Here is a 25,589-nt window from a genome sequence, read left to right on the forward strand (position 1 = left end):
ATTCATTCCATGATTCTATCATATACCACTACTATGATGCAAAAACTTCAACTTGAACCTAATGGGAGTACATATCAAATGCTAGTGATCAACTGTTTAAACTAATTTTTCAAATTAAAAAAATATATAGAAAAAAAACGCGTATTACTCATACACGATTAAAGTGAAACTTCTTAAGATTTTTACAATGACCGGTACCCCGACCTGGCAATATATGAAGAGTAGTGTCCACATTTTTTCTTTTTTAGATGAAATAAATATAGAAATATTATTTATTTATTAAAGAAAAAAATACAAAAGCCTAAAGTAGAAAGCATGCTCCAGGGTATTTCCGAGTAACACCTTCCTATTTCAATCACGTTTTTCTAAACAAAAATTCTAACAATAAAAAATTACTTACCAATGCTGCAATCGGCTGCCAAGGTTTGTGATTATTGCAAAAATACTGGTACATATTAGCAGCTGAATCGTTGAATCGTTGAATTGTTGAATCGTTGAATCGTGGAATTGATGAATCGTTGAATCGATGATTAATCTGCAAATAAAAATATAAAATAAAATTATTAATGTTTCATATAATTCAAAAAATTGTTTATGAATAAAAACCATAAATGAAAACGATCATGATTTAAAAAATGAATGAAAATTAATAATTAACATTACGAAATAATACTAACCGTAATTTATCCAGACGAAACTATATTCGTCAAAAAAAATAAGAATGTTAATTTATACTTTCTATCATGACAATATTTTAATCTGATCACGCACCGAGAAAATTGTTTTTTTAAGAAATTCTTGCGTTGATTTTAAACACGACCGACATAGATTTTTCTTCGACGAAAAATAACTCTACACGATTCGCTACTTTGTTTATCAATTATTTTTAAAACAATCTATGCGATTGCGTACAAAAAATACAACTTTTTCGAAATGAACACTGACTCTAAGATTGCATTGCACGCAATCGCAATTGAAGCTCTGAAAATCAAAATTTAATTAAAACAAGTCTCACAACATACTTCTGTTTATTTATTATATTATAAACAAAAAATATACTAATTATTTTAATATTTAATTATTTAAAATGTTTTTCTAAAACTATAAAAAAATGAGATTATGGTAAAAAACTTTATGAAATCATAGAAAAATATAAGATCTTGTAATTTTAGTTATAAATCTTTTTACCTAATTTCAAAACGTTCACGGTATCGATAATGACTGCATACATATGAAAATCAAATGAGAATTAATTAGATATCAAATTATATAATAAAATCTTATTTAATTAAGCAGGAATAAATTCTTACACGAAGAGCGAAAACGATACGTCTCATTTCTACGTTGTTCAAAATGAAAATAGTAGATTTCGTATATACGAGTCACCTCTCCCTTCCTAATAACCTTCAACCGATCATGCGGGTATGTTTTTCTATGTGTAGTTGACAAAGACTAGAATTCACAAAACGATATAAGCATAACCGATGCTTGTCTCATTTGACTTTGACCTTCCCTTTCATCTCTGTTCTCTCTCTCTCTCTCTCTCTCTCTCTCTCTCTCTCTCTCTCTCTACATATAATACATTCAATCGTATGGATTATCACTATACGTAAAAATAAAAAGTAACGTGTGTTATGAAATAATCTCCTACAAATAAAAAAAAACAGAATAAATGCGCTGAAAGCTGTTTTTTTTTACTGATGCAATGTTTTACATTTCTAAACATAAATTTTTATTTATATTCTTCATTATTTATAAATGGTTAATAAAAATATATACTTTTCATATAAGAATAACCTATATACATATATAGGTTAATTTCGAAAAATTCGTAGGGTATTTCCGAAAAATCCGTAGGCCCGTTATAACGAGACATGATAAAGTGCTCGTGTACTTTGCGAAAATTCAATTTCGATTTTATCGAAAACAAAGTCTCAAACGAAAAATTTGGAATCTATATTTTCGATTTATTTTTTCATGTAGAATCACCCCCTTTTCGCTTGTACCATCAGTTACAGATTGCCCTGTATATCAAAATTTTATTCATTGGTGAAAAGTTGGAGAACATTAACATGAGATATACCGATTGTATTTTCTCGAATATTTTTTAGTCATGACAATGTCATAACTGGATAACACTTACATGTAGAAATGAGACATCTGGTAATTAATATACAATAAAACAATGCACGTCCAAAAAAAATATGCTAATTTACCTTCAATTACCAGATCAAAATAACTTCCTTTCAATTTGTTGTTAGTACCTCTCGTTACCACTGTTGTACCGATACATGACGCCACCAGTTATATACCACTATAGGATCCCTATATACCACCCTAAAAATTAATCATATTTTAATCTATTATTGAAAAATATTAAAACATTAAAAATATGATGTTAAAGTACAAAATTAATCAGAATGTATATAGATTTTCGTTTAAAATTATAAAAATTAATAAACAAGGTTTCCTATTATTTAACATAAAATCGAAATAAAAGGTTTTAAATAAGAATGGAAATCACTCAAAACGAGATACCATTGTATTCAATCATGAATATCTTTTAAATCCAACAATATCTAGATTTGATAACGCAGACTCATAAAAATCGTGTTGTTAGCTATCGATTGATATATAATTTGGAAATTTTAATTAGAAAAAATTGATTAATTACCTGATTTTAATGAGGACGACACTGATCAGTGTTTCACTAACAAAAGTTGGTATGCAACTTATGATTTGCGCGGGTTGCCGATTGTCTTAAAATGCATTTATGAAATCCTTATTTTCATTGGCTCATATTTTTGCCGCGAATATATACTCAGGATTTAAAATATTATGTTCGGAAATCATAATTTTTGTTAATAATATAATCAAATATTATATAATTTATTTATATATTATAATTATTAATATCTAACATATATATTAATATATTTAACGTAATTTTAAGAACATAATGAAAATAATTTTATTTTAGTTTTAAAATTTACTTATCTTCCTTTCTTATTCTTACGTGCTCGGATTAGAAGTTGCAGAAATGAACAACAGAGGTCAGGTAGATATGTCATACTACTGTACCTAGTGGCGCTGACAATCCGTTTTGATATTTCGCCTATTCACGATTTTTACGACTAGTAAACAATTGTTTATTACTTTCAAAGCAAGTAATATTACTTTAAAAAATTCAGTGAGACATGAGTTCCATCGGTACTGGGGTAAATATATATTCACCATTATTTCTATAATATTATAATATTCTGTTGATTATTTTAAAGAAAAGTGAGTAATATAACCTCTAAACATTTCAGTATGATTTGTCTGCATCACAATTTTCACCTGATGGACGTGTTTTTCAAGTAGAATATGCTCAAAAAGCTGTTGAAAATGGAGGGTAATTTCTACTTTAATAATTTATAAAAAAATCAATTTGTGCATAGTACTATAAAAACTTAGATTATTTATTTGTCATTTATTTATCATTTTCAGCACTGTCATTGGTTTAAAAGGGAAGGATGGTGTTGTCTTTGCGATTGAAAAGCTTATTACTTCTAAGCTCTATGAGCCAGGTGCTAATAAACGAATATTTAACATAGATCAGCACGTTGGCATGGCAGTTTCTGGCCTTATTTCTGATGCAAGACAGATAGCAGAAACTGCAAGATCGGAGGCGGCTAGTTATCGTTCTCAATACGGTATAGGCATTCCTCTGAAGTACTTAAATGAAAGAGTTTCTATGTATATGCATGCTTATACATTATATTCTGCTGTGAGGCCTTATGGTTGCTCTGTAATTCTTGGAGCTTACGAAGCAGATGGTCCTGCAATGTATATGATTGATCCTTCTGGTGTATCATACGGTTATTATGGTTGCGCAGTAGGTGAGTAATGATATTTAAACTATTACAAATGAAATTGAATGCAAATAGTATTAATAAATTAATTTCTTTTTTATGTAATTTTGAAATCAGGCAAAGCGAAACAGTCTGCGAAGACAGAAATTGAGAAATTAAAGTTATCTGATATGACTTGTAAAGATTTAGTGAAAGAAGCAGCACGTATTATTTATTTAGTACACGATGAATTAAAAGATAAACAATTTGAATTAGAAATGAGTTGGGTAGGTGCACATACCAATGGAAAGCATGAACGTGTACCAGCGGATATAAAAGCAGAAGCAGAGGCTAAAGCGCGACAGGCAATGGTAGAAGATTCGGATAGCGATACTGAAGATATGTAAATTGAAAAAGAAATAATAATAATATCACTCTATACATACTGTGTATCGTAAGTCATAATTTAAATCTTTAAGTAAAAGTTTGATAAAAAGAATCGCCATTGTTAATGAGAGAGTTGAATAAAAATACAGCCCGGTTTTTAAATAACACATATGACGTTTTTTACACAGTTTCGTTAAAACCTTTATATTAAAAAAAAAAAAAAAAAAAAAAACAGGAAAAAACTTGTTACCCGTAACCTTAATAGGTCATACCAATTATTATCAACTGCGCAGACGTTTTATCGAACGCCCTTGACAATAATCCAACATTAACGACTATGATCTCTTTGAAGGGATTATCACAGGATTTAAAATTTTTTTTCTCAGCCAATGACGACTCGTGCATGAAAGAAATATTAATAATTACTAAATCGATTAATTTTATTTCATCAAATATTGAGTTTTTCAAGTTCACATCTTAAATTTTAATAAGCTTTGATATTTTTCACTTATAATTTATGGAAAACAGTAATCTATTATAAAATCATTTTGAGATAAAAAAGTGGACATTTAATTTTAAGAGAATAATAGCAAGAACATTATCTTCTATTATATGTAAAGGGAAAAGAAAAAGCGTATATCTTGAAATTACTCTAGTCGATTAATTTAAATGCTTCTACTTATTGTTAATACAATTGATGGCTTGTTTATACGTGTACGTGAAAGATACAAACAATAATAGTCCAGAAGAGTGTAGTGGTGTGCTTCATTTCGCGCATGCTGCTTCCATTCTGAATCCAGGGTGAGTGAGTAGGAGAGAGAGAGAAAACGAATGGCACAAGTGGTGGGAGGAAAGAGGGTAGCGAACATATAAGGATAGGGTGACTTCGAAATATCCTCACTACTTTGATTAAACGCTGGCAAGTTTTCCCGCGAACTTCTCTCGGGGAAGAAAAAAAAATTTAACTAAATAGTGACACACACGTGACTTTAACGTGGCTATTGTTTTTCTTTTGTGTTATCCTACAAGAGTGTATTTATTTTAAACAAATTATAAATCACGTTAAGTTAGCATGAGCATGTCTCCTTATCTTCGAGAAACAAATCATATGAATGACACTGTCAATGAAGAAATAAGTGCAGGCATTTACGTGGGTGCATCTATTGCACTCGGTATCATTGGCTTCTTTGGTTTCACTCTAAACTTAATTGTCGCGATAATCATCGTTAAGGATGCTCAATCACTCTGGACTCCCGTCAACGTTATTCTTTTTAATTTGGTTGTAAGTATTTCACCCATGTTTTTCTTTTTTATTTAACATATAAGACCAGATATATAAGAAAGAAAAATTATATATATATATAAAGTATCAACCATGCGTAAGATCGAATTACATCGATAAACGTTTAAATGTTGTTGTTTTTTTAATATAAAGATCGTATATTATATTTATATTTAACACAACTGGAAAAATAAATATTATTAACAATCGATGATATTTCTATAAATTTTCTTTCATATTCGCAATAAATAAAATGTTCAATTTTTATTAATAATATCGATGGTGTTAAATTATACTCTCTCTATTACGTCGATCTCAACTAAATCATCCAATTCAGTACCACAAGGTACTCAGTTGAGAATTAAGAGTAACGTATTTTTTTTTCTCGAGGGGATAAAGGTTTTCAATAAGGGATATAAACTGCCGGTCGATGTTGTCCTTGCTTCCTTGCAAGCTCCTTTTTATAAAAAAAAAAAAAGGAATGAAAATAATCGAGATGTCAATTGCAGTCTTGCTTTTGTTCAATTTTTAACATTGTATCAATACCAATTGAATTTGTTATCATTTTACATATAAAAATAAAAGACAAATTATACGTTTTCTAAAAAAGAAAGGTGAACGGAAATATAAAATAATAAATAAATAATATTTATTTCAAAGGTTGGAGATTTTTTAGTAGCCGCCTTGGGGAATCCTCTGGCAATGACTTCTGCAATAACAAGTGGATGGTATTGGGGCTATGACATGTGTCTTTGGTAACAAAAATAAACTTTATTTATTATACACATATATAAACGTAACAATGAATAGAATTAAACGGTATTGTTTCGAAAGGTACAAAAATAATAAATATTGCTATGGATTACTACACACAATAGGAGAGATTAGCTTCGTTTAATTAATTCCAGATCATTAATGCTCGTTTATTCAGTGTGACACAATAAAATGGGGTTTGAAATACTTCAAGTCACCACATTATATATTATAATAACCATTTAGCGTTTAATTGAACTATTTTAGGCAGTTCATTAGGGAATACTTAAGTAATTTTTATTTTCATACTTGTTAATTTTGTTTAATTACTATGTATAATTCATCATTAATAATGTGATGTCGAATAACAATAATGCGATTGAATATCGACAGCAATGAACGAACAGTAGTATATATGTACAACTAGTTATCGAAACGATAATTACAGAAATGATTTGTACTCTAGAATATATAATATACATTTCTATTGAGTTAGTTATCAAACAATTTCATTTTAAATTTGATATATTTCATGACATATTTACGTATGATCGTTCGAATAAAAATAACTTGATTTCCCCTATGAATTTTTCTCTTTCAAATAAATGTTACTCGTATAAATATTTATTTATTTAACTGTATATTTTAAAATCAAAATAACATTTCAATTAAAAATTAAAATTCCCATGTATCCCGAAAGGGAAGCATTATTTTGAATAAATTAAAAATTAAAATGAATAAAATGTATAACGTTGATAAGCGTGCAATTAAAAAACAATTATATTATTTGATTTAACAACATTTAAACATAAAACGTAGATTTCTATTTATCATTTTGTTACATTCACAATGGTTCGTCACGTTTTGGATGGACCATATTTTTTATGGATAATGAAGTTTCACGAAGAAGTGAAACTGCATCGTGTCGAATGGTCGAACGAACCGATGTCGCAAACTTTTTCGAAGGACGGCCGCGTCTTGTGAATTTTAAAAAACGATCCTTGCAAATTTAATAAGTCTTCACTATTGGCGGTCACGTTTGAACCGTGTACTGAAATGTCAATTCTCTCTCTTATCTTTTTATTATGTTTTTTTTTTTTTAATTTCATTTAATTTCTTTTATATAATATATATGTTACGAAATCGAAACAAATAAAAAAACAAAAACTAAATACATTTATCTTTTATACGTGTGTTTGTTCGTAACTGGTACATCGTCGAGCTTTCACGTGTTTATATCTAATTACAAAAGTACCTAAAACACATTTATATTTGTATCTTTCTATAATAAAACTTCTTAGGCGACGGTTATAATAAAATTTTATGAAAGGACATAAAAAAAAAGAGAGAGAAAGAGAAAGTAAGATAATATACACAGACGATCGAGAGTTGAACGAAATTATGGAAGAATTTAATGTTAATTTAGTGTGTCTGTATGTGTGTATACGTATATAAAATCTATCCATCGATAATTATTTGTTTAAAAATTATACATCTATATATTTGGAATATTAAACAATTTTAATCTGATATTTAATTAAATGAAAATTTGTTAATTATCGAAATCATCACTGGTCAGTAACGTTAAAACAAATTTAAATAATTCAAAATATCAGTAGAATATATTAGAATGTCTAACACACCTTAAATGATCGTTAAATAATCAAAAAAAGTGTATATTATAATCTAAAAATATGAATTTATCTTTCGATGTACCGTTCTCTTCGAAATCTTCCGTTAGACTGGCTCCGTTATCCTTCATGAAAGTTGTTTTATTCAATATTGTTTACATGACTTTCCATAAAAGGAAATTCTATTTATTTCGAGTATTAATTGTATTATACATATGCAACATTCGGAAAGTCATATAAAACAACATTGAATAAAAGAACTTTAATAGAAAACAAAAAACCAGTCTAACAGTGGATTTTGAAGAGAACGGTGCACCGAACATATATTCCAAACTTTTAAACAACAATATGCAGTTCTTTCGATAATTTAACAAATTAAATAATTATATACTGTAATACACATACTGTAATACAATACTGTAATAATTGTATACTGCAATACTTATATTTAAAATTTTTTAAACACATATGTGCCCATAATTATGAAGGTGGTCTAAGTCATATTTCTCTTGTTTCGAGATATTTAAAGATTTATACTTGAACACTATATGAATTCTATACAATATTGAAATAACAAACATTATCTAACGATTCATTTTTGATAATATCGTGAAAATTACATTGAATTTATTTAGTTTATAATAATGTAGTGCGTAATAACTGATAAACTCATTTTTTATTAATTTTGACTTTGACCACTTTCATAATTACGGGTACATATGCATTGGTTTTTTTAAAATTATAATATAAATATATTATATTATATATTTATTATATTATATTTATATTGTATTATATTAATAAATTATATATAATATAAATATAATATATATATAAATCAATTGATTATTTTCTACGTGATAATACAAGTTTTATTTCACATTCTTTTTTCTATGAAACTCTTCTTTTCCATTAGTTTTTATTTTCTGATGAATTACTAATTATATTTTAATATTAAAGGTATGCCTGGTTCATGTCTACATTGGGATTCGCTAGTATTGGTAACTTAACCGTGATGGCTGTTGAAAGATGGTTACTAATTACCCGACCGATGAAAGCATTGTCGATTAGGTAAATAATATAAATAAATAATTATAAAAACATTGCTTCAACGTAGAATTAAAATTGAATATTTCTCATTTGTTCCATACGAAAATGAATGAAAAATTTTCTACACGTCTACTGAAATCAATTTATATTCATTTTAACGATTTTTTTATATTCACGAAGAAAAAAGAGAGAAATTACTATGAAAAAGAATACTTTGTAAGTTATTCGAATAATAGGAATATTTTTGAGTAATTAAATATCCTTAGAACGAAAGGAAAAACTCTTCTTCAAACCAGGATCAAAAACTCCTATTTAAAATTCTTTTATATTAAATGAAAGAGACAATGAAAAAGATTAATTCTTTGATACACTCTCGTTGGTGTGATCAACGTCAATTGGTGTGATAAAATCATTCTCGTTGAAAGATTTTCATATCTTGTAATTAATAACAGAATCCAACAACATTAATTAAATCATTTATAATAAAAGAATGATTCCTTATCTTTCTTTTTATTTTTTATAATTTTAATTAAATAATAATTAATATAAATCATGTGCACACTGGCATACACAATAATGGAATATTTAATCGTAACGATTATTGTGCACTATCTCGATATTTTTAATTTATAAACATGACTTTTAATAATCAAATCAAATAATTCAATATGTAATATTAATCGAATAATTTTTTAAAACATGTATATACTTCGTGGTTCCACATTTTAACCAAGTTCAGAAAGTCAAAGAAAGAAAGAAAGTTTTAATTGGCCACGAATCCAGCTAAACTTTAATTCAATTTACGAGTAGCAGCTTTGAACGAAAAAAAAAAAAAAAAAAAAAAGAAGAAAAAAAATCAGTCAAACGTGGGTAGAGAGAATTTTGAAAAAAAAAAAAAAATAGAAAAGAACAAATATTATCCAGTAACGTTGTTGTACCATGTGCGATTTATACCTTTCATATCAATCAATACGTAATAAAATAACCCCCTCCCCCCCCCCCCAAAAAAAAAAAAACGAAATGATAGAAAAAGAAAAATGGACTGCGTGACAACGTTTTCTCTCGTTTGTTATACCTTTTTTATATGATATTATTTGATTTCGTTTTCTCTTTATCTATCTCGTTTTAAAACAAAGAATAACGTCAGTCAATTAACAACAAGTTAAAAAGAAACATTGCAGTGAGATACTTCGTTTTACTTCTCTTATGAAAAGAAAACGTAATAGAGTAAATAAAAGCGAATTATCTACAAACAGAACTAATTCTTTTTTTTTTTCTTTTCCATTCGAGACTCTTTCCTACGAAGTTATTTGATGCCCTTTTACGTCCTAACGAGTTTTGTATTTGGAGACTAGACTAATAAGAATTTCGACCTCCTCACTACGAAATAATCTTAACACCCTTCTGTGGTAAGGGAGTAAGAATGCTACGTGACTTGAAAGATAAATGAATAGTCGTTAATAAAAAAAAAAACAATACAACCAAAATTTAACGAAACAAAAATGATATATAAATGATGTATAAAAATAAAAATAAAGTAAAAAATCCTAACGATAACATGATATTTTATCAAGAAAATGTTAGAGATAAAAAATGCATTAACGAAATCTCTCTTTCTCTTTTTCTTTCTCATTTTAAAAGCACTTTACATAGGAACGATGAATAATAAAACAATCGATTCATTGAAAATTCATCGTTTAACACAGGCACGCCGTTTTCCTCGCTTTTGCGGTGTGGATATATGCTTTATCCTTGTCTCTACCACCCCTTTTCGGTTGGGGAAGTTACGGTCCAGAAGCTGGTAACGTATCCTGCAGTGTGTCATGGGAAGTTCACGATTCTGCTACGAACAGCGACAGCTATATAGGATTTCTATTTACTCTAGGACTTGTTTTACCAGTTGTTATTATAGTAACAAGTTATTTCGCAATATTAACAACCACGATAAAAGTTGAAAGAAAAGCCGGTAGGAAGTTAGAAAATAATATTACAAAAATATGATTTATTCATCTTCTTGTCTATTTATTTATTCATTTGATATTTACAGGTGCCAGAGGAAGACGAGAAGCTAAAGTTACGAGAATGGTAGCACTGATGATAAGCGCATTTCTCATCGCATGGTCACCTTATGCTGCACTTGCATTAGCGGCACAATACTTCAACGTAAGTTCAATGAATAAGCAAATCGATGAAAGAAATGATAAAAAAAAAAAAAAAAATAAGAAAAAATATAGATATGAATGTTGTTAAGGTAGAAAGATTTGTGTGTCTCAGGCGAAGCCGTCACCCTCCGTGGCTGTATTACCAGCTCTCCTAGCAAAGTCTTCCATTTGTTACAATCCTATCATTTACGCTGGATTAAATACTCAATTTCCACGATCTTTGAAAAAGATACTTGGTATTCGTGATATTGGTGTTGGCACGAATGGCAGTCAACAGACTGCTTTGACCACGTTCGTCAACAAACAAGAACAGAAGCACTGAAAACGGCTAATCGGAATCCTGGATAATTTTGGATTTCGAATACATATCACTCGTGAATATTGTAACTCGAATAAGATTAATATTATTTTTTCTAAATTTAGTACATATGTTTATATTATATATCTACAAATATATCTTTATATTAATTACGTATATATACATATTTGGATTAACGTTTTTATCATTTTCGTTTTATCGATATGTTCTTTATTTATTTCTCACATTATTGTAATTTGTAATATATTTTTTAGCAACAGTTAGAATACAATTTATATGTCTGTCTTTTATGACAGACCAATTAATGAGTTTTATAATGAAATATTTGTTTCAATTAATTTTGCTTATTTCTCCGTGTATATATATATATATATATTTATAATTATAAATATTATTAAAAAGAAATAATATATATGAATGAACGTTATTCGTAATGAGCATATAGAAAACAGCAATATTAATTGTTTCTCGCTCCTTGTGTTTTTCAAGAGACGTACGCATTCGACACGATTCTTTCTAAATGTATAGCTAATGTATATGATAAACACGTAAAAAGGATCAACCGCTAAGACTCGTTTATCCATAGGCACTATAGAGAGAAACGTGAGATGTTTTCATAATACGAAAGGTTCCAAAAACATCGTCGAGTGCTTTTGCTTTGCCAAATGACTATTTAAAAAATATAAGCTAAATAATTTCAAACATTGCAGTAAAAAAGTTCACAGAGACGTAAATTTTTTAGATTAAATTTTATTTGCAAAAAAAAAATCACATATATTTCTCCTTAAAATTGGATTTATATAAAATAATTTTATATAACAATTTGAGAATAAATTTATTTTGAATATTACGTAATTAATCCTTTGAGTGCTCTGAATGCATATATGCGTTTGGTAAAAATAAAAAATTATAATTATATTCAAAAATAATTATTAAATATAATTTATTATTAAAATCTGATTAATAATAAATTATTCTATTCCTACAAAACATTTTAGATAAAAGTATTCAGCACTCAAAGGGTTAATATTATTGTCTAGAAAATGAAAGATTTAATTATATTTAAAACAAAACAAAAAGAAAAAGAAAATTTCTATTTCTAAAATATATTAGATTTTTCATTTTTTGATAATGGCGTGGATTGATATTTTAAGGATAAATAAAAAATATTCAAAGAGAGAAAATCCTTCGACCATTGTTAACCGAAGATTTCGTATTTTTCACCTAGTACTTAGAAAATGAATCTCAAGCAACAACAAGAACACCATTGTACAATATTTTTACCATCCGCTATTTGAAATAAAAGAATTGCGCAGTAGAAAGAAAAAGAGAGATAAAGAGAATCACGAAATCAATTTCACCGTCGTGCCATTTTCATTCCCATTGCGATAATTCCCTGCTATTTCCCCCCCACCGTTTTCATACGTCGTAAACAGCAAGTGCAAGCGAATCAGCAAACAAAGTTGTACGAAATGAACAATCACAAGTCGAAACACGTGCGATTATATCACACACCATAGTAGAAAATGGAGTGAAATCATAAGAAAAATGTTTACGACCGGCAACGTCGTTACCACTTTCCTTCTTACATCCCCTAAAATCTGAAAAGGATATTTCAAGCAAAAGAAATCTACCCTTACTAATAACTTACGCAAGATTTCTTTTCGGGAAAAAAAAAAAAAGAAAATTTTTTCAAGTAAAGAAGAAGAAAGAAAAAGTAGTAAAAGAAGAAGTTGAGGGTCGAAAGTAAAAGAAAAAAATTTATTTCTTTTTTTTTTCTTTTTCTTCGTCCCATTCTTTCCCCACCTCGCATCCCCTATACATACGCACGCATATCGACGTCCTGTCCAAGTTTCGCTATACAATTGGCACAATCACTTTTAGTCGTGATCGTAATATTTTATTCGTACCTACCGACTAGCTAAAGTAACGTAAGCAACATGAAATTCTTTTCTTTTTTTGTTTTGTTTTCGTTTATCAAATGACACGATTTGCTAAATAGAAAAAAAAAAAAGGAACTCAATAAAAATTTGACGAGTATCGTAACTACAAGAATCTCTTATTACAAATGCAAAGTGAATGAGAAGAAATAGAAGAATATATTATGATGGCTTCGAGGGTATTCCACTTTCTCATGACACGTCAAAACTTCAAATATTCAAGTGACGATGAGTGAACCTAAAAAAACCGGTATCATCCAAATACTAATTTGCATTCGTATATTTTATATTCTTTAGTGAAAGTAAAATTCGTTTCTTTTTTATTAAGAAGTTATATCTACTGATGACATAATTAAACTGATTATTATTTATATTTTACAATTAATTTTTTTATTAATTTTTTTTAATTATTAATTATTATTTAATTTAATTATAAATATTATATGTTTTATATTATATTATATATTTATTATATAATTATAATTATATTAATTATTAATTTTTAATTAAATTTTACAATTATATATTACAATTAAAATGATATAATATGATGATTCGTATTTTTTTTTTTAAACTTATTTTATATTATATATCATACAATATTCAATCGTGGTATGTTTTTTATTATGAAAAGAAAAGTTTAAATTTTCAATGTTACGCTTTCCCTCTTTCCATGAATTTTTCCGTCAATATTTTTTTTTGCAATGAGCACCGTAGTTTAAATATTGATTCAAATGTTTAAATATTAATCCTACAATATCTAGGTAATAATTAATTTTGCAATGATACTATCTGAATAATAATAATAATAATAATAAAGATCTTAAAGTATAAAATCAAAATTCATAAACCATCGAATTATAATTACGCATTAAATTAAAAAACACTTTCACTTTCTTCGAGATAAATAAGAAACTTGCATAAATCGGAATACATGATTTTGTAATAGATGAATTTTACTGAGAGGTAAAGTGCATTAACCTTATACCACATGGAAATCAATCACGTGGTTAAACTTCACGGCGTAGTAAAAGAGCAGAAAAAGCCATTTAATCGAATACGAGATTAGTTTTTCGCGCATAACCATGACATTTGAAAACTAAAGAGTACATATAGAAAACCGGTTAGATAGAGTTGATCATACGAGATCCTTTACACATATATATATATATATATATATATATATATATATATATATATAAAGAACTTCTTCTTGCATAATTTTATTTTCTTTAGATCTATAAGTCGATTATCAGATTTAAATTGTCTTTACTAAAAAAAAATAAAGAAAATCCTGAAATACCTTATCTGACGTTACATATGTACATACATCATCGATTGATCGAATATGTAAGACTTGTGAAAATTTCAAGGAAATCCTTATATACCTTAATAAACCATACATATGTACATACATAATCGATCTATCAAATACGTATGACTCGTAATGAAAACAAAACTAACAACGAAAGTACAATAAAATATTAGTCCCCTTTTCGAAAAGTAAAGTACACGAAAGTAATAATTGTTTGTAGAGTTGTGAACAAAAAAAAAATTAATAAAAATAACAATTTCAATCGCGTTACGATCGAGAAATCAACTCGAGTAAACCAAACACATGCAACGAAAGAAAGAGAGAGAGAGAGATCTCTCGTTAAAAGTTTCTTACAACTTGGAAAAATACTTTCCTTATCTTTAGAGCGTAAAACAATATGATGGAAGAAGGAAGTAAGGAAGTAAATATAAAAGGAAAGAAGAAAGAAAGGAAGGTAGGAAAGAAGATAAATTATAAGAAATACAAGAATGGTCATGGACAAAGTTACTTTCACAATAATTGTAATGAAACTTTACAAGTATACCAAGTCCGGATATAACATGCAAACTAATTCGTGTGTAAGAAATAAAGTATCTTACGGTTTACGATCTATCGTGGATTCATCGATCCGTACCCAATGTTTGCAACGAATTCTAATTATAATCTTTCATTTTATCACCCACGCTATTCTAACGCTAGTATAGCAACGATCATTCATTTTCACCGTTCGCTGATCTTATACTACTCGAGGAAAATAATAACAACAACGATATTTACAAGTATAACTTTATCGTTATTTCTTTCTATCCTTATTTCTTTCATTTTTCACATGTATGTATAACATATGTGCCAAGAACTTTTTCTTTCTTTGGTTTCCTCTAAAACTCTTCTATGTAGAAAGGTGGCTGAGATAAAACGAGTAGAAAGTTAGACGGGGATAAAACCCCTCGTCGTTCACCTAAAACGATTCTCCTCGACATTGTTCTTAGTAGTAGTGTCGACGTTCCAAGAACACACTCTCTTATTATTCCAAGAGGAGAAAATCGTGATTGGAAGTCTAATCATTAGACGACCACGACATTATAATAAGATTGATATACCCATGTAAAAAATATTTTTTTTTATTTCTTTTCTTTTTAGATACAAAATTTAATTATCTTGCACTTTATAGATTTATCTATGTGTGTATATAATATATATATACAGGGTAGGTCACCACATTTTATCATCTAGATTTACGTTATTATTATTACGCGTAGCAGACAATGTTTCACATGGAGTTGAATGGCTTGTAAGGGGTTCATACTGATGGTACTTTTTTTTGTAGGTGGACGTGTAAAGGACATATGAAGGTCATTAATATTTTTTTAAACGGAATCATATATTTTTTATTGCATCATCTGATGCTCTTTCATATTATTTACAAAAAAGTATTAACCTATTTATGTAAAAAAATTATTACTTTAGGAGATATTTTAATTTTTATGTCTATTTACAAAAAAGGTTCAATGTGGCGATCATTTGCATCTGAACACTTTCTAAATCGAGAAATTAATTACTAATTAACGTTTCTTAATGTATCTGATGTTATTTTCTTGCATTCATTGACGATACGATCCCTCTTATCGGCCATTGTAGTCGGAGGCTCAGTGTAATATTATAGGCCAATAGATTTCCTCAACGAAATACTCCGTCACGTCGTACCTTTGATAATATTTTTTAAAAATTTCACCAGATAGGGCAATTAGTACGCAAAAAGGCAATTCGTAATAGAACAATAACAAATGAGGAAATCGAAATTGCAGTGTTAGCCGTAGTTACGATAAATCCATCCGTTAGCTCTCGCGAAATCGAAAGACAAGCTGAAATTAGCCGCAAAATAATTGTACGCATACTGATAAAGCACAAATACCATTCATATCATGTATCAAAGGTTCAAGAACTGACCGCAAATGGCTGTTATCAACGTTTAGAATGTTGTAATTGGGCTCTCACTCAAAGAAAAAACTTTTTCAGCAATGTTATGTTCACGGACGAAACAACGTTTACGAAAAATGGATCAATGAATTCAAGAAATGCCCATTATTGGTCAACGGAAAATCCTTATTGATGTAGACAAATGGATAATCAACATCGATGGTGTGTAAATGTTTGAATGGTCATACTCGGCGATAAACTTATTGGTCCATACTTTATCGAAGGATCATTTACCGGACCAAAATATGCAAATTTTTTATCAAACACTCTATGGACATTATAAGACGATTTACCATTGCATACACGACAAATAATGTGAATACAACAGGATGGTTGCCCTGCTCATTATTCAAGAATAGCAAAGGATACATTAAATCAAATGTTCCCAAATCGTTAGATAGGACGGGGTGGGCCCATTCATTTTCCGGCTAGATCACCAGATCTAACGCCCTTTGACTTGTTTCTTATGGGGCCACTTAAAAAATAAAGTTTACGCTGAGCCTCCGACTACAATGGTCGATATGAGGGATCGTATCGTCAATAAATACAAAAAAATAACATCAGATACATTAAGAAACGTTAATGAGTCATTAATTTCTCGATTCAGAAAGTGTTCTGATGCAAATGATCGCCACATTGAACCTTTTTTGTAAATAGACATAAAAATTAAAATATCTCCTAAAGTAATAATTGTTTTACATAAATAGGTTAATACTTTTTTGTAAATAATATGAAAGAGCATCAAGTGATGCAATAAAAAATATATGATTCCGTTTAAAAAAACATTAATGACCTTCATATGTCCTTTACACGTCCACCTACAAAAAAAAAAGTACCATCAGTATGAACCCCTTTCAAAGCCATTCAACTCCATGTAAAACATTGTCTGCTACGTGTAATAATAATAACGTAAATCTAGATGGTAAAATGTGGTGACCCACCCTGTGTATATATATGTACATCTTTTGATAGGATCGATAAATCGATCTTGATTATACGTCTCCGTAGACTAAACCTAATCCGATCGTCGATTAAGTCTCAAGTATTGGCTACAATTGAATCGGCTTATCCCAAGGAAGATACGAGGACCCTTATTCGAAGTAGTAGCATTTGATGACAATGCGATTGAAAACATCTCGTAGCAAGGATTCAATCGTGCGAGAAATAACGGTACGACGCCATCGAAGCCAGTGAAATCTGCCCTAATTCTTTCATATTGCCGTTTCGCCTTCCTTATTCTTCTTCTTCTTCTTCCTCTTCCTCTTCATCGTCTTTACTTTCTTCCTTCCAACCAATCAACCTACTAGCACGCTCACTCTCTCTTTCCCTTTCTTTTATTTTCTCTCTCTCTCTCTCTCTTATTTTATAAATTCGACTTTTTTATTTATTCTAATGAAAGAGAGATACAAATCGATTAGAATTTTTGTTTTTACAGTTACGAATGAATATTTATACAACAAAATTTATTTTTATAACTCACATTCCACTCATTTACTTTTTTCCAATTTATCTTTGGGAGTTGATTCATAGTTGAAGTAAAAGTTGCAAAATTTTATTCTCTCTCTTTCTGAAAAAAAAAAAAAAAATAATAAAAATAAAGTGAAGGTACCAATGTAAAAATCTGTTCGTGATTCGAGATGGTGCCATTCGATTGGCTTTCCTCACCTTACTTCAGTACCTTTCTCTCTTTCTTTCTTTCTTTCTACCTTTCTTTCTTACTGACTTTCTTTTCTCTTGTTTATTATCAACTACAAATTTTTTCATCATTTAATGAATACTAATGAAAAATGACAATTCTTAAAACAAAAACATCACGTCTTCGAAACGAGATTGCGAATAAGGTAATGTTTTGGTGGGAGGCAAAACGTTCTCTCTTCTTTTCCTCCTCTCCTCTCCTCTTTCATTCTTTCTTTCCCCCTTTTTGAGCTTAGCTGATCATTAAGGCAACCGTTGGTCAGTCAAACTTTCACGCTCCACGATATTCGAACGTCCTCGTCCGGTCTCTCGTGCGATCGCGTTAATTTATTGAGTCAAGTTCATTCGTTAAACTTGAAAACGGGATTCTTAGTAGTGAGAAAATTTTCTTACGTTTAACATTCTGATAACATATTTTTGTTCTTTTTATTCCAAACATACGATTTAATTATTACAAATGGTGTTAGTATATTATAATGATAAATAAATGAATAAATAAATAATGAAAAACATCGTAGAAGAATTCGTAGTATCGCGTTTATGTTGATAAAAAAGATAAAGTAAAATTTAATTGAGGAATGAAAAAAAAGGGAGTGTCAGCCGAAAAAGAAAAAGGGGGTCGTCAAACGTACGATCTTTCAGGTCAACAGGTTTGATCACGGTAAACGGGAAAAACTTTAGCTTAGACTTAAGACGATAAGTGCCATTAGTGAAAGTCTCAGCGTGGGTTAAAAGTACGGGAACGTCATTGGGTTTTGTCAGCTGACGCTTCTCAATCAAAGAGGAGAACAAGAGAACGAGAAAGTCTCATACGTTTTAGAGTTTGTTCCAGTGATCGACTGAACGATAATTGAAAAGAAGATCGATACAAGAATATCCCCCCACTCTCTGTCTCTGTCTCTCTCTTTGTAAATTTTTGGTTCTTTTTTTTTTATGAAAAAATTCAATAACGATATGGAAAATGAGATAAAATTTGGAGGACCATTACACATGAATAAGCGAATAACACAAAAGGATCCTAAAACGATCTCTTTGAACTAGAAGAAACTTATTCCGCTTGACTGATCATCTTTTGCACGGTGAAAGGAAGAAGCTGAGACGATAAAAAAAAGAAACAGACAAAAAGGAACCGTTTATTTCTCTATGCTAAATCGTCGACATAGATATTCAAATATATGTACCTTAAAATTAGTTTGGTGTCATGAATGAATACCTAATGAGAATATCGTCTTGAATAAATAGTCAAGGTTCGATTTTTTTGTTTTTTGAACAAAACTAACATTAGTTCCAGTATCAAACTGGCATATCTTTCTATCGAATAAATATCAATAGTTTTCAATGCAAATTAGTATTAAAATAACAAGTGGATAATTCTTTGAAATCGTTTTAGAAACGGTTCTTCCAAGACCACATATTATGCCGAATATTTCGAATAAAAAGAAGCTGAGTTGGAAAATTGAACGGAGTATTGGAGAGATGTAGGTTGAGTCGATTCGAAAGTGAGACACACAGATCCTACCTTAAATATCTTTAAGTAGTTCACAAATTTTGTAGTGTTTTCAAAGTGACATTCGAAGACAGTTGGTATGTTGAATCGAACGAAGACGAATTATCTGCAAGTTTAAAGAAAGAAAAGAAAAAACAATAAAAAACCCCAAGTGATAAATCAACAAATCAAAGATGAGAACTATACTTACAATTACAACGCTGTGTTGCGTTATACAATTCGCATTTAGTTACAATATTCTATTAGCAACTATGGGTGGTACGAAATCTCATACGGTACCATTCATTGCTCTTGGTAACGCTTTAAAATTACGAGGTCACAATGTAACCCTCGTAAGTGCATTCACAGGACCAGGAATTAACAACGGACTTAAAGAATTGGTACCAACGATTCTCGAATCTTATGTACACAATTACACAGCTGAGTGGGATCTAGTGGGTGCCAGATTCCGCAATGAACTTCCACTTTCGCCTTGGAACGCTATGAGATACGGTTGGGAGGCGTGCGAGGCTTTACTACAGGACGAGGTTTCGGTCAGTGCTCTCAGAAAACCGGATGGAAGTCTACGCGAACGATGGAACGTTGCCGTGGTCGACGGAGCTTATCCGGAATGTCTCTTGGCAGTTTTACACGAGGAAAATATACCTACGATTATGTTAAATACGGTATATTTATTACTTTTGATTGAAATGTATGATGAAAGTGGAATTACATTTGATCGGAATAAACACATTATCGAAGTATTTCAAATTTGTTTTCGTAGGTTGCTCTTTACACCGGTTCGATGGCAAGACAAGGAAATCCATCACCATGGTCCGTGACACCATATTTTGGGAAAGCATTAACCCAAGATATGAATTTTCTTGAGAGAGTTGTTAACGGTGCTTGCCTAATCACCCTAGAAATCATGTATTGGTATATGATCAGTGTCTATCTACAACCCACGCTTCGAAAGTACTTAGGTAACTTTCTACCTGTCCGATAACAAAGTTTTTGACGTCCTGTCACTTCTCGTTGTTGCACGTCCAATAATAATAGAAAAGAGAGAACAAAAAAAAAGAAAAGTTAGAGAGAGAAAATAATAATACTTCTTACAGGCGAACAAATCCCAGACGTAAGACATCTGACCTCGGAAATACCGTTGACTTTACAAAACAGTCATTATAGCGTAGCCGATTCCGTACCATATTTGGCGAACGTAGTAAATGTGGCTTGTCTACATTGCAGACCAGCAATGCAACTCAGTCCGGATTTAAATTCTTTCCTACGCCGAGGTAATGTCATTTAATTACCATTTAATTTTTTATAAAAAGAAAAAGATACAAAAAGTCATGCAAAAACTTTACACGTTTAGTATCTACGATAAATGTCTCAAGGTAATAGCTAAAATATATTACAGTCTTGCATAACGATCATTTGAAAATATGCAAACACGAGATTCAAGAAATACCACAATAATATACAAACTTTTAGAATTTTCAAATTGCGATGTAAGTCATTTTAAATTATCCTTCGTGAAAATTATAATTGAAATATTGACCGATATAAGAACATTTGAAAAATCATTTGATCGATAATTTGTGCCAATATATACATATTTAAAGGTTATATGAAAGTTTAAATATTTTACGTATAAAATATTATAATCGTTAAAAAGTAATAAAAGCTTGTCTATATGTGTTCTTAAACATTGATTAAAGTTTAGTCTCGTGTGAATGCAACTCTAGTAAAATCTCCTTTTGCATATTACTATAACCAGTGATTGAGAAACTTCATCAAGTAATAATCCTTAATTGATATTACGTAGCACTTGCAACTTAACAACTTGTCAAGTAAATGAATAATTTTTACATAACGACATATTTTCTTATCTCAAAAATCTGAAACATTTGCATATGTTTCAAAGATAAATTTTCCTATGTTGCACACTTTCGTTTCTTCGTTAATAAATATCTACATTGCGAGATAAAAATGTTCTCGTGAGTATGAATTTTTGTTAAAAAAAAAACAAAAATAAATGAAAAGTAAGAAAGGTTTCCGTCGAACAGGTTTCATCTTCGTCTCAATGGGTTCGTCCGTAAGAGCTTCCGGGATGCCAACAGCCTTGCGTGAAATTTTTGTTGCGGTATTTGCTACATTACCTTACAACGTCGTCTGGAAATGGGAAGGAGGAAAAATAAAGGATTTACCGGTGAACGTTAGAACGGCTGCTTGGTGGCCTCAACAAGAACTTCTCGGACATTCGAAACTTCGAGCTTTTGTTTCTCATGGTGGTCTTTTGTCCTTACACGAAGCAGCTTACCACGGTTCACCTACATTGGTCTTACCTGTTTTCTGTGACCACGATGGAAACGCAGCTCAAGCTGGTAAAGTGTTTAATTTTTAGCTAAATACGTCGAATTAACTCGATGGTAAATTAAATGAAACGTTAGTGTTTTATTTCTTAACGCTATTCAAGGTATTTTTCTAAATGTGAACAATGATATGTCTTCCTTAATGAAATGTAAACAATTAGAAAAACAGCTCGAGCGCATTCTCTATTCATCTATTCTGAGCTCTGGGTCATGTTAAACTACGGAACGTAAATTGAAAGCAGAATTTCATCAGAGATTACGTCAAGTAGGACGAATAACAAGAGATAGAGAAATAGAGAAAGGTAGAGAGAGACAGAGAGAGATAAACAGAATAAATGCAAGTTTGAGTTTAGAAACACATAAATCATACGTCGTTTTGTTTAGTTAAAATTACGTATTACATAAACAAACGTACATGCAAGATTTGAAAAAGAATAAAGAGTATCAGTATATTAAGTCACACCTCATTTGAACATGCGAATAATTTTTTAATAACATTAACTCACTTTGTGCTTTTTCTTCTTTTTGGGTTGATTTTCAGAAAAACTTGGTTACGCTTTAGTGATGGACCTTGCCACATTGTCGGTAGGAAGTCTTCGTGAAGGTATACTTAAGGTTGCTGCATTGCGAAACAACACTTATCGAAAGGCTGCAAAAAAACAAAGTATTTTATTACGAGATCTTCCAATTGGTCCGCGCGAGCTTGCCACCTGGTGGGTCGAACACGTTGCAAGACATGGCGAAGCCAATCACCTTAAGAGTACGACGAGGTAATTTTGAAAAATATTTACCGAAGCGTCTGAGTAGAAAGAGAAAAATATATAAAGGTAGAGGTAAAGGTAGAGGTAGAGAGAGGAAGAGAGAAAAATAGAAGGTCTTTGCAATCGTTCACCGCTATGTTGCGAATAAAAATGACAGTAGTGGAGATTAATCGTTGCAAAACGAGCTCGTACATTTTCGATGATTAATAGTTACGTTATTCTTACATATTTTCAGACACATGGGCGTAATGCGTTATTATTCTTTGGACGTCGGTGCATTTTACACAGTAATCATCATAGTGCTGATCTACGGATTAAAACGGTTATGTTGGAGGCAGATAAGGAAACAGGGGACATTCAAAAACAAGATAGACTGATATCGAACCATAGAAAAAAATTTAAACTAATTGAAATTTTATTTATTATGCTATAAGTACCTTACCTTTAAATATATACCTTCATCTATCCTTGATTGTTAACCATATTTAAGAATGAGAACATAAGAGAAAGATGGACGCGTAGGAGGAACCAATAAAGTATTTATGTAAGATCGTTGTGCTCATTTGTTTATCCTAATAAAAAAGAAATCAACTTATGCATTTAGATTGATGCAGTCGAATAGAAAATTTATGAGTCATGGAAGAGAACGGGTTGTTTGAAACGGACGAGTTTGATAAGCGGTCGGTAAAGAAGGAATTACTTCCGGTACAGAGAAAAGAACAACCGTTGGTAAATTAAACGTCGAATGAATCAGGACGCGCACTAGATAATAATTTTCTATCTTTCGTATATTGTTTCCGGTATTGAAAAGCCTCAAGGAATGCAGTTGTAATATGCACATAGTTCGTTTGTGTGTTAGTTTCATTACAGCTACGACTGATAATAATCGTAGATCGTGATAATAAAGGTTTGAAAATTATAAGTACAAGAAGAATCTACGACTTGAATATGTTAATATTTATCTCGGGTTATAAAAAAGTTCTTCCTTTTATTTTTTTTTGTTTGAAAATTTTTCTTATATTGTAATATCAAGTTCTAAAATCCATTTAAATCATATCATTTCTCACCTAATTAAAGTTAATTATAAATAATTCACATAAAAGAAAAATAATCTCCAGGAACAATAGAAATGCATGAAAGAGAATCAAGAAAGAAAAACGCACAAAATGTAAATATAAATAAACGAAGGTGATTCTTTCTTTCTCTGGAGAAAGAGAAAAGCCGGTCCCGAGAAACGTTATAGGTTAACCTTGAGGCTCATCACAAAGCATGCATGATTCGAAATTAACCGTCAGAAACGTTTGAGAGGTTCAACAGGAAACATCTTGGTAGTTTATCAAAAGCTTACGGCAATCTACGGCTTAGGCACTTTATCAAAGGAAGAAAGAGAGAAATTGTTTAGACTTCATATAGATTAAGGCAGAAGAAAAAGGGAAGCCCGTACAGCAAAAAGGGAAAAAAAAACGAGACAGGAAAATAAGGGAACCGAGGTAAGAAAGAAATTCGTTACGGAAACAGGATCGTAGATACTTCAGGTGCCATTACGTACGCTATCTAATATCGAACAATTCAAAAATATTTCATCTCACGTTTCCCATAAAAATATGTACGTAAAATAATCGATTATCTTTTTTTTTCAAATTGATATACAAGATATAAATAATTAAATTAGATTAAATAATAATGGAAAGGGTAATAATGAAAAGGAGTAGGGCGACGCGATTGCATAAGTACGGTATATAATTAGTTAAGGGCTACGCACGAGTGGCGGCGCATATGTCGAATTCCTAAATAAAAGAACAGGAGAAAAAGAGAGAGATAGGGTGGGGACAAAGAGAGAAAGAGAGAAAGAGAGAAAGAAAGAAAGAAAGAAAGAAAGAAAGAAAGAAAGAAAGAAAGAAAGAAAAATAGAAAGAGATAGAGAAAAGCCACGAGGGCCTAACGGTGGACGTTTTTGGTAGAACGTATCGCAAATCTCGTATTGTCGTTTCAGAATCGTTCTCGTAGTCCGTTGACGTTTACTAATCGTTCCACGTTCTCTCAGTGGTGTTTAAAAACAACAAAAAATAAATTTAAAAAACTGAAACAAAGGAAAGAAAGAGAGAGCGAATGAGCGAAAAAGAGGAGAGAAATAAAAAGAAAGATTCTAAGTGCGTGAATGCGTACGTGCGTGTATAAATCGCGTCGGTCTGTCTGTGGGCCGCGCTGGCTCCGATCATGTTCGACGATCAGTACCAGCTGACTCGTTCGTCGGCACACAACGTGTTTAGACGACAATGCGTCGTCGTTCGTACCAACGATTCCAACGTCAATAATTTAAACAACGATAACAAGGTGGGAAAAAAAAGAAGGGGAAGAAGAAGAAGAGGAAGAGGAATAAGATAATCGAGTAACGAAGTGAATGAAAAAATTGGAAGGAAAAAAAGCGAAAGGAGAAAATAGAATTTTTCTATCAACTATTGTGTCCTATACGACATTTCCTTGTGCCGCCGCCACCGTCGTCGTCGTGTTGCTCCTCCTCGGAACTTTACTAGCGTGCGCGAGCGCGCGCGCGCACCACACACACGCCCTCCTTCCCTAACCTCCCTCCCTCCTCCCTTCGTTTCTTGCGCTCTCCCCCATC

At 30.6% G+C, this 25,589-nt stretch overlaps 4 protein-coding genes and 1 long non-coding RNA gene across 8 annotated transcripts in view; 4 read left to right on the forward strand and 1 right to left on the reverse strand.

Annotated features, from left to right (window-relative positions):
• Positions 1–679: 679 nt before the first annotated feature.
• Positions 680–23,538, reverse strand: LOC149033170 (uncharacterized). Of its 3 annotated transcripts, XR_016175839.1 has the most exons (5): positions 23,409–23,538; positions 22,712–22,854; positions 19,864–19,957; positions 18,130–18,216; positions 15,177–18,038 (listed from the first exon to the last, which is right to left on the reverse strand). It is a non-coding gene; the product is annotated as an uncharacterized LOC149033170 (long non-coding RNA). The 3 variants fall into 3 exon arrangements; XR_016175838.1 differs by lacking the exon at positions 19,864–19,957; XR_016175837.1 differs by lacking the exons at positions 15,177–18,038; positions 18,130–18,216; positions 19,864–19,957; positions 23,409–23,538 and adding exons at positions 680–981; positions 1,189–1,221 and having other exon boundaries at positions 22,712–22,803.
• On the forward strand, positions 3,065–4,387 carry Prosalpha7 (proteasome alpha7 subunit). Its single transcript, XM_015327689.2, has 4 exons — positions 3,065–3,218; positions 3,312–3,394; positions 3,490–3,881; positions 3,972–4,387. Exons 1-4 carry the CDS (start codon positions 3,198–3,200, stop codon positions 4,238–4,240), a joined length of 765 nt encoding a protein of 254 aa, XP_015183175.1. The 5' UTR covers positions 3,065–3,197; the 3' UTR covers positions 4,241–4,387.
• Positions 4,521–12,263, forward strand: LOC107069937 (pinopsin). 2 transcript variants are annotated; one of them, XM_015327663.2, is made up of 6 exons: positions 4,521–5,502; positions 6,163–6,257; positions 8,847–8,957; positions 10,643–10,902; positions 10,984–11,099; positions 11,211–12,263. In XM_015327663.2, exons 1-6 carry the CDS (start codon positions 5,293–5,295, stop codon positions 11,418–11,420), a joined length of 1,002 nt encoding a protein of 333 aa, XP_015183149.1. In that variant the 5' UTR covers positions 4,521–5,292; the 3' UTR covers positions 11,421–12,263. The 2 variants fall into 2 exon arrangements, with proteins under 2 accessions (XP_015183149.1, XP_089026170.1); XM_089170044.1 differs by having other exon boundaries at positions 11,188–11,398.
• Ugt50B3 (UDP-glycosyltransferase family 50 member B3) lies at positions 19,966–25,587 on the forward strand. Its single transcript, XM_015325807.2, has 6 exons — positions 19,966–20,516; positions 20,615–20,813; positions 20,949–21,125; positions 21,900–22,217; positions 22,747–22,975; positions 23,202–25,587. Exons 1-6 carry the CDS (start codon positions 20,025–20,027, stop codon positions 23,341–23,343), a joined length of 1,557 nt encoding a protein of 518 aa, XP_015181293.1. The 5' UTR covers positions 19,966–20,024; the 3' UTR covers positions 23,344–25,587.
• LOC107069876 (insulin-like peptide receptor) overlaps positions 24,029–25,589 on the forward strand; it is a 30,334-nt gene continuing 28,773 nt past the window's right edge. Inside the window, exon 1 of the mRNA XM_089170009.1 lies at positions 24,029–24,456. The gene's annotated coding sequence lies outside the window, so the exon portion shown is untranslated. The remainder of the gene's footprint in view (positions 24,457–25,589) is intronic.

The sequence above is a fragment of the Polistes dominula genome, unplaced genomic scaffold (genome assembly GCF_049000335.1).
Source record: "Polistes dominula isolate Pdom_NZ unplaced genomic scaffold, Pdom_raw_medaka contig_15, whole genome shotgun sequence".
In the NCBI taxonomy this organism is placed as follows: Eukaryota; Metazoa; Arthropoda; class Insecta; order Hymenoptera; family Vespidae; genus Polistes; species Polistes dominula.

What these genes read in the sequence shown, in the direction of transcription:
- Prosalpha7 (XM_015327689.2), top strand. Translation starts at nt 3,198, where the DNA reads ATGAGTTCCATCGGTACTGGG. An exon ending in TGAGTTCCATCGGTACTGGG is followed by an intron (nt 3,219 to 3,311) that starts GTAAATATATAT and finishes TAAACATTTCAG; the next exon opens with TATGATTTGTCTGCATCACA. An exon ending in AAAGCTGTTGAAAATGGAGG is followed by an intron (nt 3,395 to 3,489) that starts GTAATTTCTACT and finishes TATCATTTTCAG; the next exon opens with CACTGTCATTGGTTTAAAAG.
- LOC107069937 (XM_015327663.2), top strand. Translation starts at nt 5,293, where the DNA reads ATGAGCATGTCTCCTTATCTTCGAGAAACAAATCATATGAATGACACT. An exon ending in GGCTATGACATGTGTCTTTG is followed by an intron (nt 6,258 to 8,846) that starts GTAACAAAAATA and finishes TTAATATTAAAG; the next exon opens with GTATGCCTGGTTCATGTCTA. An exon ending in TAGCGGCACAATACTTCAAC is followed by an intron (nt 11,100 to 11,210) that starts GTAAGTTCAATG and finishes TGTGTGTCTCAG; the next exon opens with GCGAAGCCGTCACCCTCCGT.
- Ugt50B3 (XM_015325807.2), top strand. Translation starts at nt 20,025, where the DNA reads ATGAGAACTATACTTACAATTACAACGCTGTGTTGCGTTATACAATTC. An exon ending in AAATTCTTTCCTACGCCGAG is followed by an intron (nt 21,126 to 21,899) that starts GTAATGTCATTT and finishes TCCGTCGAACAG; the next exon opens with GTTTCATCTTCGTCTCAATG. An exon ending in CACCTTAAGAGTACGACGAG is followed by an intron (nt 22,976 to 23,201) that starts GTAATTTTGAAA and finishes ACATATTTTCAG; the next exon opens with ACACATGGGCGTAATGCGTT.